This window comes from Falco biarmicus, chromosome 16, assembly GCF_023638135.1.
Source record: "Falco biarmicus isolate bFalBia1 chromosome 16, bFalBia1.pri, whole genome shotgun sequence".
Classification (NCBI taxonomy): domain Eukaryota; kingdom Metazoa; phylum Chordata; class Aves; order Falconiformes; family Falconidae; genus Falco; species Falco biarmicus.
This window is the reverse complement of record NC_079303.1, coordinates 4,112,648-4,132,408: the sequence shown is the minus strand read 5'-3', so window position 1 is coordinate 4,132,408 and position 19,761 is coordinate 4,112,648. Positions and strand designations below refer to the sequence as shown.

General features: G+C 43.3%; 1 protein-coding gene across 9 annotated transcripts; it reads right to left on the bottom strand.

The window, feature by feature from the left end:
* Positions 1-223: 223 nt before the first annotated feature.
* Positions 224-19,686, bottom strand: ZC3H11A (zinc finger CCCH-type containing 11A). 9 transcript variants are annotated; one of them, XM_056361344.1, is made up of 19 exons: positions 19,538-19,683; positions 13,775-13,830; positions 12,334-12,386; positions 11,715-11,916; positions 11,400-11,519; positions 10,513-10,636; positions 9,864-10,067; positions 9,184-9,300; positions 8,573-8,653; positions 8,007-8,117; positions 7,218-7,280; positions 6,867-6,962; positions 6,602-6,667; positions 5,552-6,049; positions 4,844-4,917; positions 3,832-4,156; positions 3,369-3,538; positions 2,879-2,946; positions 224-2,324 (listed from the first exon to the last, which is right to left on the bottom strand). In XM_056361344.1, exons 4-19 carry the CDS (start codon positions 11,766-11,768, stop codon positions 2,060-2,062), a joined length of 2,436 nt encoding a protein of 811 aa, XP_056217319.1. In that variant the 5' UTR covers positions 11,769-11,916; positions 12,334-12,386; positions 13,775-13,830; positions 19,538-19,683; the 3' UTR covers positions 224-2,059. The 9 variants fall into 9 exon arrangements, with proteins under 9 accessions (XP_056217319.1, XP_056217317.1, XP_056217312.1 ...); XM_056361342.1 differs by having other exon boundaries at positions 14,829-19,681; XM_056361337.1 differs by having other exon boundaries at positions 12,334-14,959; positions 19,538-19,686.
* Positions 19,687-19,761: the final 75 nt, after the last annotated feature.

The window sequence follows — 19,761 nt, the reverse complement described above, 5'->3', positions numbered from 1 at the left end:
CCAGCAGGAGGGGGTGGCAAGCAGAGGAGAACAGAGGGCCAGTAGGCTGGTGGGGGCCAAGCAGAGGAGAGAAGGCCAGCAGGATGGGGTGAGGGGGCAAGCAGAGGAGACGAGAGGAGGAGGAGGTGGGGAGGCAAGCAGAGGAGGGGAGAGGGCAAACAGGAGCCAGGGGCCAGCAGGAGGGGTGTCCCCTCACCCCCCCAATAGACTACACACCCACACCTTTCCTGTGCCATATTTATTTAAAAACAGTGCTAACCGCTGTTGCGTGGAATAGTTCAACTACCGGTAAAGGCAGAGGAGGCCAGACTATGTTTAATACAATACCTTAAATAGAATACAAATATAAAATGGAAGAATAAAATATTTACAGAAACCATGGCATACACCAAATCTCACCCCGGCAGAGGGAGCAGCAAAGGCTGACAACAGAGCAAGAGGAGGGAAGCCAAGGGGGGAAGCCTTCCTCGCCAGGCTCAGGCACACTCTTCCTCTCTCCCCCAGTCACCGCTGGCAACGTCTCACCGTGAGAAAGTCCTTCAGCAGGATAAAGGATCGGCAGCTTGGAGCCAGGTGACCCTTCTGGAGCCAGAACAGCAGTTTCCTAAATTTTGGTTTCAAACCTTTCCTCTAGGAACTAAGACATCACAGTGGATTATCAAAGCACATAAGTGTTTTCTTCCAAAGAGAAAGTATTTACAATCAACTCAACTCATTTTTTTTTTTCCTCTGCCAGCAGCAAATGCCTGAGGGCCCCTACGGCTTCACAAATCATAGTAAGAAGAGACTAAAGTTCTCCAAAGAATTCAAGAAAACAATTCAAAATATGCCTGCTAGGGAAAACTGGTGGCAGGGTACACAATACACCTCAGCCTCAGCTATTTTCTTCAGGGTCCCAAATTCAGACTGCATGTAGAACCTGTGGCAGAGCAGCAGCCTCCAGCGTGTACTCATACACGGAGCTCAAGCCTCAGTGGTGGGGTGGGGGTGCCAGGGAGACCAAAGGGAGGATCCCTGGGGCATGCCCGAAAAGAGCATGGTTGGTCCTGCAGCAGTACCAGGTTCCAAGATCTCCAGCCCAGGCACACGCTCCCCCTCGGGTCGGTGCCAGCGGTGGCACGGCACAGCGGGCAGGAGGTGAGACGAAGCCGACGGTGTTTGAGCACGAGTCCGAGCAGCCACCGCTTCCCGACAGAGGACGAGCCAGCAGCTCAGCAGAGCAATTCTTGGAACCAAGAGGCACTTAAACCAATTCTTAGTTAACCAATTCTTAGTTTGCCGATTTACTGCAGACTGCGAGAGGAATCCCAACTATCCACCCCAGAATCCTGTTCGCATCAGCAAAAAGCACCAAACCTCCCCAAGCTTTGGTACAGTACAACAAAATCAGAGGGGGGTATTCTAGCTGTACTGCAGAGATGCTGCTTTTCCACACTGATATTGTATCATCCCTGATAATTCCAAGTGAGGCTGGATGGACTGACCCCAACCACCACCCCTGGCAGCACATTTGGTCCAAAATATTAACTATTCTGCTCCCTCCCACCCCAACATTTAATTAAGTTACACTAAAAGATTAAAGTCAAAATGATAACATACATAAATAAAACTCAAGAGTTGACATAGTAACTCCAGGCTTTAGATATCAACTGTCCAAGAAGTCAGAAAAAGCTTGGAAATGCGCTGAACGGTGTTTTGCCAAGGGTGGGAGAGGAAGGAAGGAAGCTTTAAGCCTTCGGAGCATCACTGAATCAGTACATCAGTTCATGACCACCACAGTCTGCAGATGGGCATCTCTCTGTCCCAAAATAAACAAGTGCTTTGTCCTCTTAATGTCAAAGGTAACCACCGATAGTTACAGAATGGATGCACAGGACCTTGACTCTGACCAGCAGGGAAATTTAGGACAAAGGAGTGCAGATACTGCCAATTTCTACCAGTTCAACTGTGCTTTAAGACTCATTGCAAAGCCTTAGCTAGAAAAAGGATCACCTCTGGGTATCCAATAAAATATAAAGTTTTAATTTTTTTTTTTTTTTAAGCCTTAAGAATATGCAGTTCAGCTGTCAATCATTTCAGAGAGTTCCAGGAGGAGGTCATCCTCATCCTTCCCCGGGTCCAGGTCAATTTCTGCTTCCAGTTTGCCTCCTGAGATTTCCCAAATAAGTTTCTCAAAGTCATCTTCTACGGATAAGGGTGCTTTCCCAGCCCCTGTGGAGCTCAGCCGGCGTGTTTTCACCGGTACTTGTGAAGAAGTTGAAGTTGAGCTTGAGACCTCGGACTGTGCCATGAAGTCTGCTTGGCTTCCAATATGCAGTTCAGGACTTGGAAGAACAAGAAAGAGCAAATCAGTGAATGACATTCCTTAACCAGAGAGATGTTTTCTGCAAACCAGCGCTTAAAGCTGTAGTTAATCCCTCTGACACCTCAACCTTACACTGGGATTGTTATTCAATTAACCTGGGGCAGTACTGATAAGAGTCCAATGTATCAGCAGGTACATTTTTCAGTTTGGAGATTTATCTGTGAAGACAGAGCAGCCTGGGTCTGGCCAAGACAGTTCCATTTTTGTGATCAGAGACACTCTGCCACTTTTACTAATTTGACTGTAAAAAGATTAAGCAGTCAAACTCTACAGGCATTCAGAAAACCCAAAAAGTCACTGAAAAGCTGTGCCAACTTGCAGCATTTCAAGAAAAAAAAAAAATCTAAATAAGCGTTCCTGCTAGCTGCTAGAAAATTATTCCTGATTCATTGTTCCTCTGTTGAATTTGACATTAATTATCTCAAACCTCTTAATTTTTCCACATGCAAAACCCCCTTATGTTTCACATGAAAGACACACTGATCAAGAAAAAGAACAAGTTGTGCTTGTTACCTAGTTTTGGGTTTTTCTCTCCCAGGTACGGAGACCAGGCTGTCTTCTGGCAAAGCAGGAACAACAGCCTAGGAAGAAACAAGACAGTTTTCATGATACGCAGGTAAAAGACTTAGTAAATCCTTCCTCTGCTGCTTCTCCCCTGGCATAGCTGAACCTTAACCAAAATACAGAACCAGGGCACTCCTGAAGAAAACTTTGCTTGAAGTTTACTAATGACCTTGTGTCTTTTGTAAGAACACAGCGTTAATGGACAAAATCCTTCATAGCACAGAGAAATCATAGCAGAGTATTATGTAAATGCTGCCATTCATCTAATAAAAAGCAGAAGGGTACTACAGCCATCCTGTAGACCACTTCTGGATTTAAAAGAGAACAGAGACGCGCCAAGTATTTCAGCTTTCCATCTTTTCTCCAAGAGGAGGGTAAAACTTGGGCATAAATTTTACTAGGGACCCACTACTGCCTCAGCCACTGTCACTGTCCTTACCACAGCTGCTTTTTTAGCTGGAAGCTCCTGCGTGTCACCACCAGTGGTACTCAGTGGCTTCACTGCCGCCACAGCAGAGGGATGATTCTCAGCTGCTTTACGTTTCAGTGTCTGCTTTGTCAGGCAGGTGGCTTTCCCATCAGAAGGCTTCAGGCACGCCTTCGGTTTGGCTAGAGTAAGAGAAAGAGAGTTGTTCTGCCTCAGGAACAAAAAAACCCAAACAGCTTCTCTTTAACAGTCCCATGATCCTTCTAGTTAAATATAGTTGGCCATAACAACTACACTCCAATTTCCCAGATTCACAGCAGTTATTTTCCACATAGTAAACACTGTTTACCAACAAGCCATAAAAGGAGCAAAGAAGTTACAAAAAGGAGCCAGTTACAACATGAAAATTGTCATGATCTGCCTTTCTTTCAAAACATGACCTAAAGTAACTCTTTAACATACAGCCAACGCTTACTTTTAGCTTTCCGTTCTGGAAGTTGAGCTGCCTGTTTCCCTGGGGGTACAGCAGCATCCTTTCCTGGGCTTTGAACGCCATGTTCTGGAGGTTTCACCAACGCCCTCTTCATGAATTGGGAACATGGCCCTGAAACCACGGTGGATTCAGGATTCCCTGATGCTGGAGTTTTATCCTTCACTGCTTTTTCAACAGGAGATGGCACAGCAGCTGCTTCCTTCTGAAGTTTCTCTTCTTGGCATCGTTTCAGTTGCCGCTTTTCCTTCATAATCTCTTCAAGGCTCTTCACTTGAACTTTAGCATTAGGTGCACTCTGATCAGAGGGCTAGAAAAAAACAAAAAGAGGACTAATAGCACAAAAATCTATGGAGATTTTGTTAAGAAAATCTGAGTGGCAACGCCTCCAAAATGGCTCCACGTGGAACAGAGCATGTTAATACCATTCAGATCTGACATTTTTTCCATAAAACATTACCTGTAACAAGATCCATGCTTTACTATGGAAATACTGTTTCAAAAGCCTGCAATTCCCAACACAGCAAGCTTCTTTAATAGAGCAGAAGACTCTAGCTGTAACCTATTACATTCTTTTTAGGCACCAGTCATACAAGCTCCCCAATACAGCATTCACTGTAAGTCTGATTCCCTCTCATAAAAAGCTTTAGCCTTCTCTGTTGAAACACCTCAAGATTTTAAGATATTCTTCAAGTCTGACAGATAAAGTCACTGACAAGAAAAACATTCCCTCCACATTAACCTCACAGATTTTATCTGGTGCTAATAGGGGGGTTTATTCATTATCAGGTATAATCAGATTAATTCAGTGCTTGAGGATTACAGTACTGTCTGGAAATGTTATTGAAAGTGACAGGACTTAGGACTTTACTGAAGCACTTACCAAACACCAAAAGGTAGGAGCACACTCAAACTGGCAGCAAGCAGTGAGTTACACAAAAAGTGAGAAAATTTATCAGAAATTTTATGAATATATCTGTCTTTACAAAGGACTCACCTCTGCAGGTGCAGAGACTGCTTTAGGAGAAAGCTTATTCAATTCCACTATCTTCTTTTCTTCCCTTCCAGGTCCTTTAAAACAAGCAAAAAAAATTAATAAATCTGTCAACAGCAGAAGTAAAGAAATCTGGTTACCTCTGTTTCCTTGGTGTGTTTATTTCCTCATGTCTAGTAACAGGACAGAGGGAAAGGCTACAGTAAGCAATCCACAGTATTTGAGCCATCCTTCCCTCAATCACACTCACTCTTTTTACGTGGCTTATATGATCTTAATGATGAGATCTTTGATGCTCTGTCATTTTTGACAAAAACTGGCCCTCACATTCAGAAGTTGATCCAAGCTTCGCAAACACATATACCTCAATAGCCAAGTTAAACACCACATATGCCAGAGAGGAGGTAAACTTGGATTCAGCACAGGCAAGATTCCATATCACAAACAGATGGCAGAAAAAAACAGAAGAGAAATTAGATTACAAAGTTCCTCAATGAATGAAATTTCCAGTGGGAAATACAGAAAACTATAGTGTAATGCATGGAAAATAATATGGTTGCGTATTTCAGCACTGTCTTGTACCTTGCAGCCTTAAAACTCTTTCATCCTCTAGTACAGACTGAAGGAAAAAGCAAAGCAAATCCTGAGCAAACTGAATTTGCTTGACAGAGGAAGCACTTCACCAGGGCAGGTACCAAATCATCTTATTACCTATTAGCTTTGTGATCCGTAACAATCTCCTCCCTGTCGGGGCAGGTTCGGGTTGGGCTGGTGGAGCTGGCACATTTTCTCCACTCTGCTGCATTCGCAGAGCTTTCTCCTGCTTGATTTCTTCCAAGGTTTTAATACGCACTTCTCCTGCTGGCTTGGCTTTACCTGCAGACTCTGCCAGCTGCACTTTGCTGGGCACAGGCGGAGCAAGTGTGCTCTGCTTCTTGGGCTCACTCTCAACTTTCACCTTGGTAGGCAACTCTTCTGGTTTTTGCTTCTCGTCTTCCATTCGCTTGCGTTTTTTTTCAACCGGGGCTCCTGAGAAAGCTTTGATGCGAACTGCAGGAGGTCTTGCCCCCAAGCTGGGATCTTCTGTTTTACCACATCCTTCGGTCTGGGGTTTAGCTTGAGGCTCTCCTCGTCTCTGATTAGCTCTCTCAAGACGAATTTCCTCCAGTGTTTTCACATGGATCTTTCCTGCTGGCTTAGCAGCCTTCTCTGTCATCATCAGAAAAAAACAGATAAGCACCAACATTTAAACAGAGTCCAACAACATTTAAAGTCTCCCGAATTTGTCACAGTACTAAGGAAAACTAGGTTTGACCGTTCCTAATAATGCATCTTAGGACAATATAACTGCATTAATATTCTCCTCCTTTGAGCCACTTGTCTTTTGAAAATGAGTGCTCTCCAGAGAGCTGCAACACAAAAAAAACATTAGCCCATTTTGTTTCTTTCTCAGACTGTGCCTCTCTGTTAGCATCTCAAACTCCTGCTCCTGGTAGTGGTTCTATTCTACCTACGTGTAAGTGTACTGCAGCTTCTGATTGTTCACAGCAGGAGCATGAAACCTTGACAAGGCACAAGTGGAAACACCCCCCCCCCCCCCCCCCCCCCCCCCAGAGTCAGATCTCTGACAGCAGCCATCAGGACAGCTTCAGTACTTGAGCAAAAGAAATCAGGCAGGTTTTTTAAATTAACTTGTAGGGCTGTATGGAATTTCATGAAAAGAAAAAAAAGGGGAAGGCATATTTAATAGCCAGTTATTACCTGTCTCAGTACTGGTCTGTTCAGAGGGTAATCCTAGCCTCTCCTTCAGAGACTTGGGGACTTGAACTACAAGACAGAACGGTAAAAGTTAGGGAGACTGCACAAATCTCAATTTTGTGTTCACATCTTGATACGAGGCAGGAGATCACTTCACCGAGATTTCAAGTTACCCTGAGCCCTCAACCAAGATGCAAAAGTTCCATTAAAAGAAAGGACAAACAGAAAATCTGTGCATTCAATCCAGAGGTCTGTTTAGTAGCTGTACCTCTCTTTGGTGCTTTGTCAGCATTCTCCAGAATCTCCATCTTCTTCCCCAGCCTTTCAGCAAGGTTGCGCCTTAGTGGAAGGACACTTTTACCACCTTTGGAAAGAGAGAAACAAGAAATACTGTAAGAACATACCTCTGGAGGAGGCTTTTAGAACAGTCAGCCACAGACTTCAATCCTTCCAGGTATACTTTCTTGTATTTGTCTTTCGCTTGGTAATAAAATTTGCCATTTCTGCAGCCAATACAGATCTCCACCAAAACTTCCCTCCCACATACAGAAAAATGCCCTTAAATATAGTCATGTTTAGATGAGGGCACCCAAACAAACAGCTCACAAAAAGCTCTTACCTACAGATGTTTTCGGTTTTCCCAGTCTGTCAGCAAGGTTCAGTCGAATCACAGGCTCCTCCCCTAAAACAAATCATCATCTCTTTAATGCACAGAAACCAGCAGCCAGTAAAAACATTGTCTTCTAGCTCACGTCCCAGTAAAAAGACACTCTTTTGGTATCCAAACCACATAAACAAGCAACTACAAGTAGTCCCACGCATTTCTTGCATTTAAAAGGAATTGTGCAGATCTAGACACAATCATTTATACAGACTCATATCACACTACTGTTTGCAGCTGCCACTGCCAGCCTCTTCAATGCTTCCAAGGTGCACTACTTGTGTCATGCCATCTTCTGTAGGTCTTCCCTTTCATTACTCTCGTTATCCCCTTATTGTGTACTGACACTTGTTTTGACATCAGCATCTCCCTCTGCTGCTAATGCACTTAACCCAAGCACTGACATTGTCACATGCCGTCAACACATTAGCTCATTCACAAATCTCACTCAACGTCAGGAACACAGAAGTCAAATGAAGCATGTTTGAGACTCTGTGGGATGGTGATAATGTATGATTAGCTATGGCTTAACGTCAAGCTGATTAAAAAAAGCACTTCTTGATCTTTTATTGCAATACAACAAATGCCAAGTCTCTCCAATACAACCAGGGCCTTTAAACATAAAAGCACAGTTTTAATAAGAAAAGGCAGCACCCAGCAGATTAACGTGTCTGAATTACCTTAATTATCACCTAACCTTTTGGTTTAGAAGCCATGAAACCATAAAACAACAGTATTCACTGTTACCTTGCTTTGTAGACAGAGTCACAGTTCTCACTACTGTCCGTTCATTTTCCTTTTCTGGCACAGGAACAGTCAGAGATTGGAGTGGATGAACAGAAACTCCTGAAGGACCCTCTGATCATAGCAAGCAAAACATAAGGACGTTTAGGAAAAAAACCCCAACAAAACAGAACACAAGAACTATCATGAAGACAAAAACCATAGTTATTCATTACTGTCAAACACATAATGACCAGTGCATGTAAAAAAAAAAAAAAAAAAAAAAAAAAAGCGCTGAGCAATTTCCCTCTGATTTGCCCTTGGAATTCCTGTCTGGAATACCAGCTGTTCGAGTTTAACAAAACAGATTGCACGCCAAAGTAGCTCAAGATCCCCAGCTAAACATGGAAATCTCCCATCCTGAACACTACAGTGCAAAAAAGTTCCCCCCCCCCCCCTTTTTTTTTGGCAAATTAACTGTATTTGCCCATACACAGACAGCTGGCCAGGTTCTGTCAGAAGGATTAAAAACAAAAAAACAAAAACCACATGAACAGAAGGCAGAGGGATAACAGGGGATATTAACTCACCACCTTGTTTTTTTGTTTTTTCCTTTAGTTTCTTCAATTTGATTTCTTCCAGTGTTTTTATTCCAAAATTTAAGTTGACATCTGAAAACACAAAACGGTTAAAGTGAGACTTAAAAGGCACATGTTGAAGAGCACAGATCACCAAGCTTCTTACAGCTCAACCTTTCTGAAGTATTTCAAATGAACCCCGTCAACACTCCCAACAAGTAAAAAAGCCATAGAACGGGGGTATTTTAGTAAGCAGCTGGGACCTTTCTTTGCCCCTCCTCCCATCCTGCAGGGTAAAACCTATAGTTTTAAGTATTTTTAATCCATCTACATGATATTAGATTGCTCTATCGTTAGACATGGCTTTCCACAACTTTTCAGAGGACACAACTGCAGGCATTTAAACTCCACTCTGCAGCTCTGTTTCGCTCTACAGAAGTAAACAAGGAGTTTATCTGTCTGAGCCAAGGGACATACAACATGTTTAGATAAGAACAAGCTCATGGAAATAACTGACTCCATCCAGCTCCCCTATGTTCTACCATATTTTCGGAACACATTGCTTTTGAGTTAATTATCAAATTCTCCTTCCAATCCATCCTACTACAGCAGTTAAAGACTACCTTGCTTTGTATTAGCATTGGATTTCCTAGTGGAAATTATCCTCAATCCATTATGGGCTTCTGTCGCTGGTTGCTGGACGGGTGTTTTAGTTTCATCTCCTTCTTCAGAAAGCTGGTCTAAAAGGCAAAAATAAACCTGTTCAGTTACAGAGCAGGGATTAAACAAGATTTTTCATGTTTACATAGCTCATACAATGACATTGCAGTCCATGGTTCAGGTTCTGTTCGTATTCTTAGCTACAAACACAAACAACTGTTTATAGAAGGATTTTTTTTTTTTTTTAAACAGCTATATTGACTTGACAAACTCATGCAATAGAAGAGCTACACTGGGAAAAACCCGAACTTTTAGGACTCCAAAGTCTTGCCTGTAGCTTTAAACCAGGGGTCCTCAAACTACGGCCCGTAGGCCAGATATGGCCCCCCAGGGTCCTCAATCCGCCCTCCGGTATTTACAGACCCCACCCCCCCACCCACCCCCCGCCGGGGGTTGGGGCTGGGGGGGGGGTTGGGGGAGGAACCAAGCAGCCGCAGATGACTGCCTGCCACTTCATCCGCGCGCTGGACCCCTGTTTAAAAAGTTTGAGGACCCCTGCTTTAAACACTACACAATTCAACTATTTTGTGATTTATATATACATTCAGAGTAGAAATGCCTTCAGTAAGTAAAAAACGCTCACCATCATCATCTTCATCATCATCTGCAGCATTGATTACAACTGGAGGATGTGTAGGACTTGGGACATTTTCAGAGTTTTCCACTTTCATCACCCCCCTCAGTTGTGGACAGGGATTTGACTGGACAGAAAGTTTGTTTTGCTGCAGTGATATCTGAGCCATTTTTACATCGTCTTCTGCAGACTCAGGTGGACTTGGAAGTGTAGCTAGAGGAAGAGGAGGACCATCTGTAATTTGGCCATTTAACACTTTGACCCCAACGCCGCACTCACTGTGTAGATATGGTAGATAAGGCAGATAACCCACTTGGATACTGAATTTAAAGTTGTTTCTTCTTCATCTCTGGTTACACTGTAAACAATGGCTTCCCTTCACACAAAAAACTCATTACCTTACACCCAGAAAGGATTAAAAGAGGAGAAAGCAACCTGAAAGGCAAAGATCACACAAAGCACAGAGAAGCCAAGCACAAAAGAAAAAATTAAACACCAGAATTACATTCCGTTTAGCTAACAGCTTCCAACTGCAGACTTCTCCCTGCACTTATAAATGAGCAGTTACTCGATGTCTTCTACGGTACTGTATGCACTCCTAGGCAATATTCAAAATTAGTTATTTAATACTTAAAGAAAAAGGACCCAAGAAACTCACTTTTGCTTGGTGGTAAGAAGAGTCCCTCAACATAACGTCCTTTTGCGTGATGAAAAGCACAGTTGGCTTTTTGACAGCCTACTGGTTGATTCTCCCAGTAGCAAGGAATCTCACTCCGTTTTTTCTGAAGACGGAAAGAAAGAAAAGCTCACGGTAACACTCACTTAAGATTGGCAAAGAGACAGTTTCACATCATGCCAGAGACAGGACCATCGCAGCGCAGTGCTGCAACACTGTTCCAAAGGTCTATTTATCACTCAAATTATTTCAGGGCGTACACACAAAGTTTGTGTAAGCTGTAACAACCACGTATTATCTAGCCTGCCCATCGTTCAGTCTGAGAAGACAAGCACTCTAACATGTCAATTCAGGGTGGGTTAAACTAATACAACGTGCAAAATACCAGGATTATTCAGAGGGAAAAAATGCCTTAAATTGCCTAGGTTAAATCTATGGGAATTTCTTTCAGAGCCTAATTCCCTCACATCTTTTCTCTTCCCACCTTCTACGACCCCAAGAGGTCAGAACAATATTATCTGAAGAAATCCAGGGCAGAAAAGACCTGACAGGCCATTATAAAGCCTAGCCTTTAGGAGGCTAGTGCAGGCTGTTCACTGCCACCCTGCCCCAGCACATTCAAGCAGTCTGATCAATGAGGTTGTAAGAAAATAAATGTCAGCACCTAACACAAGAATTTCTTGCTGAGCTATACCTAAGAAATCATTTTTTCTTTCCCCAGCTTTCTCCCATCCCTCTCCTAGTAACAGAAACCAGTATCATATTAAAGTAAGTAAATCCATCAGGGAAAGCACATTCAGTCCACCTACAGCAAGGAAAAATGCTTTCTGTGATTTAGTTTGAGAACGCATCTTTACACAAACACTCACATCAATTTCCATGTGTCTGAATCTGCAGATATTCCTGAAACAGCGACCCTCCTGCCAGAGCGTGCAGACGGTTTCACTTCCCAGAGCAGCTTCACAGTGGCGGAAGGAACAGCTGTCTCCCTGTAACCAACAGGAAATCAACAAAAAGGAATATAAAAGAGTACAGCCTAAAAAAATGTCCATGCTATTAGAACTGGAAGCAGAATCTTACTTATTAAGCTAACAGAAATCTGTATGTCTCTTCCCACTCTTCCCTCTCCTCATAAAAACTAGAAAGGTAAAAATAACCCTAAAGCAAAAGAAACCCGAACATACCTTGTTACATGTGGAATAGAAATAGAAGTAGCAGTCATCTCCTTGGTTAGACATAATGGGCAAATTCTTAGAATGAGTTCAGGTTCTAAGGGTTCACTCAACAGGGACTTCCTCCAGTTTTGGCAAGAGCTGGTTTCACTCTTTCTTGGCCTGAAAATCTTCTACTGGCTTGAACAGTGAAATCTTCTTTTTAAAAGTAACCCTAAAGAAAGGTATCAATAGGTGAAAAATAATAAAGTAATAAGCGTTTTTACTTATGTAAAAACAGATTTAAAAAATCTTTCTGTTAAACAAATGAGTTTCTTGAGCAGGAGACAATGTCTTGAAATCAGCTGTACACGGTAAGTATCCCAATCCTAAATCAAACTTCTGTAAAAACTGCATGGGTTTGGTGAGCAAGCATTCTCTGCTGTGTCATTAGTAGTAGTTATACGCCTCGGAGCACAGAAAAAACCACTGCATGTGGCTGCACACCCGATGAGAGCCGTTTCTTAAAAAAATGGTTATACATTTGAGTTACCAGCCGATGACTAACCGTGGGTACTAATAATTTCTATAAAACACAGTTGACATATTAAACATTATTTTCCAATCACCATGTATCTTCAAGTTCACGTACCTGGATAACTTCAGCAAAGATACTGATCTTCAAAGACTTCCAGTTAACTTCTCCTGTAGGCCGAACCAACACTGAATCCGTGAATTAATAATAAAGGGGTAGAAAGAATTTTCCTCCTCACATTGCCAAGGGAACCTCTCATCCACAATTCAAACATAGGATGTGCTTTTAAACATCTTACAACTAATGGAGGAAGCAAGTCCATTTGGATACTGTCATACTGGAGACAGCCAGGGGTAGTTAGCTCTTCAAAAAAAAAAAAACCAAAAAGCCAAAAAAACAACAAAAAAACCCAATGCTTTTAAAGATGAGCTTGTGATTCAAAGTGGCTGCAAAAATGAGGATCCATCTTCCACAGCCGGGCAATTATAATTTTTTTTTTTTTTTTTTTAAATTTAAAATTCAGTAAGATGCAATTTCTGGTCTTCAAGTTTTCTTCACCTATTAAGAAAACACAAAAACCTTCCCCCATCTTTATTACCTGTACAGCAAAAACATACTTGTGTGTATAAATACACAAATATGTATATATATATACACATATGTGTTTATACACACACACCAAGAGTAAGTGATAATAAAGTCAGCAAGAGTGATAGTAAAAAATTAGAATTTTTGGCTATTTGCTAGAAGTCTCTTATTTTGAGGGAACTGGAAAAAATGAAAGATCTACAATAATATTTTGATGAATATGCCTTCAAGGCTGATGTTTTATAACATGAGTGATTTGGGGGCCAGCACACAAATATGCATACATATGTACATGCATACAGTATAAACATATCTATACACACAAGCGTGCACAGTATATGTTGTATGACATCCGTATCGAGAACAACTTTTAGCCCTGACCAGACACGTAGAGTTGCAATCAATTAACAGCAGGAAGACAGCAGATCAAGGATACAGCAAGCTTTAAGAGGCAGGGAAATGCTCACTTTGCAAGTGGCATGGCTGCATGATACTGATAATTTTGCATTACTTTGATTTTAGGAAATAATTTGTTTTCTTTTTACATCAGAACAAATACTGCAAGTTTGCCATCATACGCTGTTCCCTAACCCATATATCCATCATTATCCATCACTGCAAGATCACGGAAGGTTTGAAAAGATGGCTTATGTCCAATTCAACAGCTGATGATTTTTTGGTGCCACCAGAGCTGAAACTGATTTATTTAGCCACAAGCAGGTTGTTTGTTTTGGTTTTTTTTTTTTTTTTTTTGTAATGTAAAATCAGATATTTTGATTCTTATTTTTTAGAGATACTAAATGCCATAAAATCTGCAACCAGACCAGATAAAGTTCAAATTGAAGTGATTCTGACCCTTTTCATTAAAATGCTGCACATTCCTGTGCAAAGTATTTCTGACTCTTTTGGACAAAACTGAATGAAATAGTTCTTACAAATTAATAATAAAAGGTTAGAACCTTTTACTCACACAAACACTAGTGAATTTTCCAGGATATTTTTTTTTGGCAGGGAATTTTCCCAAATCTAAAATAAAGAGAGGAGAAGTTGGGTTCTCATATTAGTTATTGTTTTTAGACTGCTTGACAAAGGGAATAAAACAGTAGTTAAGTGCACAGTTTTCCTCCCTTCTTCAGTACTGACGGGACCATTCACTTTTGACCTTCAAAAGCAGGCTTTGTGTCATACTACTTCCTATGCATCTAATTCTAAAGATTACTGGTGCTCCATCACATAGAAATTTGACAAGAAACATCTTTCCAAACATGTTACCAATACCATCGATTCTTAAATTGAATTTCAAGCGTGATTTCTTCAGTTTGCACAAGCCAACACTTAAATAGTTGGCAACTGAAGGACTGCTACCTTGCTGAGCAGAGGCATTCAAATAAAAATTGGAAGGAATACAGTCTAGAAGGCGGCATTTCTTTTCCCTAGGAAGTCAGAGACACCTGTATAATGCAATATTACTGTATCTACCACCTTGGGAGGGGAAAAAAAACCAACAACCCTCAGATGTAGCTCTTTTGAATGCCCAGGTAGCTCAGCAGCATTTGTTGCCTTCATATTCCTGAGCAGACTTCCACAGCTGGTCAGAATTTGAAAGGATTTTGTTTAAGGAACAGGAAAACAGCAAAACTTAAAAACAAATTTAAAAACCCAACAAAAAGAACTCTGCAAAAACCTCAAAGTTCTAAACTCCATTAGAATCCTTTCATTTTAGAACAGGTTCACTCAAAACCTTTCTTTTTTTTCCCTAAACTGCTATCAGTTAACATGGCTATCTGAGTGCTAAACAGAAGTCAATGGAACTAACCCCTGAAACTGAGCAAAAATGAGTAACTCTGGTGCACTCAGGAGGTCTCTAACGGAAGTTGATGAGAACTTGAAACACTCCTTTTTTTTCTCCAGAAACTTTTTGTATCAAGAGATTTTTAATTCATTTTGTAAAAAAAATAATAAACAATTACAGATGCAGTAGCTAGAGGTCAGGAAAAACATGTCACAAGTGCCATAAAATTTACCTTTGCTAAGGGAAGATAAATAGTACAATGAAAGTCCATCTACTTTTGTTTTACAAGCTTGTCTTTCTTGGTACTGAAGAAACAGTCGTACTCCCTGGTCTAACTTTCCAGCTTGCTGACCTGCCTTTGTCCTGTATCAAAGTGCAAGGAGGAAACAAAATTTTTTGCACCCCAACGCACGTATGACAGAAGTATTATTGCACCTACCTATGGGTATTTTTGGTTATACAGCACAAAGTATATCACTTGGACAATCTCCCTGGCTCCTCTACTTTACACCTTTGATTTCTTACAAAAAAATATTAAAAGATCAACACCCCTACTTATTAAGACAGTCCAATAAGATGACAAGGAAGGAAGAGCACCAGGAACTACATGTTCTAACCCTGACTGCAGTTAAACTTACACCAGCTGCAAAACAGCTGGTGCTGATTTACCTGCTAGCTTGCACTTGGCACCACCAGCTACATATGGAACAATGCATTATGACGCGTACACAAACCACACCATCACACCAATCTGAAGCACAGAACCTCTTGCTAGTACAAGAACAAGGTTCTCTGTATGAAAATGGAAAGCTATGTTGTCCAAAGCTGAAGAAGACAGTCAAAATATCTACTCTAAACATTTTTTTTAGTCAATTCCAGCTGTTAAATATTGTCTCAATACGGACTGGGGGGATGTTCTGAGACAGGGTTATAGCACTCAAGGCCCTCTTGGAGTAAAGACTGCAAGGTTGCTAGCCAAGAAGGGAAATGTTAAAGCAGATGATAGTCTCAGCTTCCTCTGCCATTGAGTCAGGGTCACCTTTCATCATTATCAGAGTCGGTTAGGAGTTACCACAACCATAAGGCACAGCCGCCCCTTGCTGGCTGCAGCAGTTCTATTTGAAGACGTGCCACTTTAGGACCTGAATTAAGACATTCTTCCTTAAGATGAGGGGCAAATCAACCTGTTCCTGAAAGGGCTGATTGACCTGGTGTTTCTCTAACTGTCAAAAGAATAACCCTGAACTGCAGCACTCATGAGATCAGACACTGCTTCAGTACGGATTTGTTTTTAGCTTGACAAATCGAGATGCAGGAGAAGGAATTCCTCAAAGCAACCTTTACAGCAGGGATCTAGTAAAGTGGCCAAGACGAAGCGTTCAGATCCGAGCGCATCACTCTGTAGAAAATCAGTTCAAGTCTAAGATATTTCACCCATCTCCCAGTCCAAAAGCAGCAGGGACACCTTTGATTTGAAAGTCTTTCCATGTGCTCTGCAAAGCCAGGACGTGACCAATGGCAGCAGTTGACTAAGAACTGCAGTTCCCCACTGGCCTCCACGTGCAGGGCAAGAATCTTGCACTCATCAGACAGCTGGGACCACCAGAATGAGCCGAGCTTAGCGCCATTCCCCCTCCTAGGAGGAGACTGCTCCACCTTCTGCTGTTTTAGTCACTTTACCATATAAAAGGTAGAGAGGTTCACTGAAGAGCTATTTCCTGCTTCAAGTGATCCTGTGAAAGATAGTTTGAATGCTGCAGTTCCCGAGGAATGTGAGAGGCTTAAGCAGAATGGGCAAGGAAATCTCTCAAGTACCTGCTAACCTGTTCTCAATGCTCCTATGCTCAAAGTCCTGAATAATTAATTTAAAAATATATCTAAAACATGGCAGCTGGCACCTAGCACTGTGTGTACAACGCCACTCTGGAAAGCCAGGGGTGAGCAGATTAAGGGAAAGCCACACATCAATATGGTAACTTGGTTCTTGTAGGACACTTCCTACTGCAGAAGTTTTGCAAAGCCAGCAGGAGGGAGCTGCCTGTTTTCTAAAAGGGGACTTCTGCTGGTGCAGAAGATGTATCAAAAGATATTGAGTGGATCGTCACTGTCAAAGCAGTCTGTGGTTGGTTCAGGATCCCTGTATCAACAGTTAAATGTGTATTTTTGAGTTGTGCTTTCTCCAAAGCCATGAAAAATATTTCTTCTACAATGCTGTACAGCCATGTTATAGATTGAAACTCCCTAGGGTCACAATCTGCGTGAACTTGCAAAAGGCTGGCTTTGAAAAGAAAAAAAAAAAAGTCATTAATTTTGTAATAGCTCTGTTTATCTGTTAAGTGCATTCTCACCTCCGAGTTCCTTCATAGCAGTATGTAGTTGACCATCTGAGTCCCATAGTTAAGATTCATGTCCTTTCTCCTACCTAGCACCTGCTCAGTAAGCAAAGATGGAATAGGAACACCCAGGCCTGGAGACATTGAACCACTACGGGCTCTAAGCCTATCCGCTGAAAAGAAATAGCTCAATACATCACATGAACAGCAGAAAAATCCAGAAGTGCTTCCTGAGCTTCAGGTTACCAACAGTACCATCACATTTAGGTCCTGGCCCAGCACGCAGGGTGAGTGGTCTGCAAGTGTTGCTGCAACATGCAAGTGTCAAGGTGAGTCCCTGCCCTGCTCTGCCTGACACACGTTTTGAGCATTGCAAGGAGTGTGCCAGGTATTACTGAGGGTCAGCTGAGAAGTTCCATACAACAGATGTGTTTTTCCCAATTTCTGACATCAAGTCAGCATTTTGACAGCATTACTTTCGAGAAGAAAAATCCCTTTATCTTCTCCAAAATCCACTATTGCTGCATTTGCAACAGCTGCACCAGTACAACCCACATCTAAGGCAAATCTGTTTGACAGCTCTCCTTTACTCAGGCACATTTGCAGTCCACTCCTCCTCTTCCAGCCAAAAAAACAGCCCGCTGGCTCTGCCACACCATCACTACTGACAAGAGCTGTAGAACACATGAGAGCTGGGAACATACGTCAAACTCCCACTGCTAAAACCGCTGTCTGGGGAGATGGCTGACACAGACATGTTCCAGGAACATTCACCCTCCCTTGCAGCACTTACAGTTGTGATCCCTGGCTGTTGGCCATGGCCCAATGTACACAACACTCTGCTTGGAGACGTTACAAAGGACTCCATGTCCTCAGAAGAGTACCAGGATTGCCACAAGTAGGTTCCCCCCTTCCTCCCCCCAGGATGTGGTACACCAGGTGAACCATCAATCTGAAGTTCCACACAATGGAAGTCTCTGCTCTTCTTCCAGCCAACAGCGCATGCTTTAACAGTCTGCACTAAGGAAGCTCTCTCCGTCTTGCTCAGCGGCAACAGGCACAACTGCAGCACATGCAGGTGTAGCAGTACCCGCAGGTCCCAAAAACTTAAAAAATTTTTAGATAGCACCTATTTTTAATGTAGTGGCTTTCTCTTAATGCATAACCCCTTCTTTCCTGTATTTTTAGTGGGTGGCTCTTCTTTATTGTTCTCTCTGTCTGCCAGCTTTTCCTCCCTGATGTCCAAATGGGCATCAGGAATCGATTCCGAACAAAGGGGACTGCTAAAGCTGCTACATCTTACTCTTGGGTGAGACAAGCATACTTAAAATAAAAGACACTCATCCTTTTTCTGCTTCTGAAACCAACGTTGCAAGGCCTGGCAGCAATTTACTGCGACGATTCATCTTCCTCATTGAAATGTTTTATTAAATCTCAAAAAGAGTCAAGTCTCCCCAGGAAGCAGCCATCTGGAAGGGTGCCATTTTAGATGAGAAGTGATAGCAAGAGTAAGTTTTCTCTAGACTAGCTTTCTTCCTGAAACACATGGTCATCCAGCAATTTCAGCCTACCTGTTCAGCCTGATCATTTTAATGTGTGTCCAATTCAACCATGTGCCACTGTGGCAGTCCTGATATCATTTCAGAATCCCCCATCCCCAGATCTCCTTTTTTACAATCAAATAACCCAGTGTTTTTATTTTGAAAGTACGGCCCAGAGCTCAATCTCTTGGCGTGCAGCGTGCACCCCAAAGCACCAGTTTTGGGAACATTCTGTAGGCTCCACATACTGATCCCTGCAACAGCAAAAATCACTTTTACATTTTCATTACAAACATCAAATTAAGAAAACAGAAACCTCTTTGATCCAATTCTGAAGAAACAAAAACAAACGTCACCCAATTGGATTGTTTTAAACAACCTAAAGGAGAAAAATTAACCGTGACAACCGGGTGCATCCAGAGTTAGTCAGATCCTGAAGGCAGTTCCTTTGGGGGACAGAGGAGCAATTTGTCAGACGACTACGTTACAGCACGCCCGCCCCTTACGTGCATTGCTACAAAAGGCAGGTACAAGGTTCTGACTGAAAATAACGTACACTGCCGGCAGGAGACCGCTGGAAGGCGGCGGGGGGGGGGGGGGGGTGGGGGTGGCCGCAGCCAGGCCCTGTAGAAGGGCTAACAGCCGAGAGAAGGGCAGAGAACGGGAGAGACCCGGGCCGCGGCCCTGTAACCGGGGGAGAGGGGGGCCTTGGGCCTACCTCGGCCAACGGGGAAGCAGCTCCCCCAGTACCCAGGGGGAGACGGGCCTGCCTTGGGCCTACCTCAGGCAACGGGGAAGCAGATCCCGCTTTCTAAAGCCCAGGGGCACCGAGGAGAACCCCTCACCCCCGTCCCCGGGGGTGCGCACTGCCCCAGGGGCCCCGGCGGCCTTCCCCGCCCCAGCGTCCACGGCCACCCCGGCGGGGAGGGCTCAGCGACGCGGCCTGGGCCGCCCGCCCCGGCGGGCGCGGGGGATGCGGCCTGCTTCCCCTCAGGGGAACCGAGGGGACCCGGGCCTGGCGAGAGACCATTCCCCAGCCCCTGCGGTCTACGAACGGCTCTAGTTACCGGCGAGCTGGGACTTTACCGAACCCCAGGGGACCGCCGCTGCCGCCGCTGCGTCGCCTCGGTTCACCGGGGCTGCTGCTCGGGCCGTTGCCTTCCTCTCTGCCAGCCTCAAAGATGGCGCCTAACATACGGGCAACTCAGCCCGCCCGTTGCTAAACGGCTCCACCCGGGCCCACTTCCGCCCGCTGCAACAGGCGTGGGCGGGGCTCCGCGGGGACGCAGCG

Excerpts from the sequence above, each read along its gene's own strand:
- ZC3H11A (XM_056361337.1), bottom strand. The coding sequence starts at position 11,768 with ATGTCTAACCAAGGAGATGACTGCTACTTCTATTTCTATTCCACATGT. Across the intron at positions 11,520-11,714 it reads TCTATTCCACATGTAACAAG|GGAGACAGCTGTTCCTTCCG; the intron begins GTATGTTCGGGT and ends TGTTGGTTACAG. Across the intron at positions 8,118-8,572 it reads AAAAACAAAAAAACAAGGTG|AGGGTCCTTCAGGAGTTTCT; the intron begins GTGAGTTAATAT and ends TGCTATGATCAG.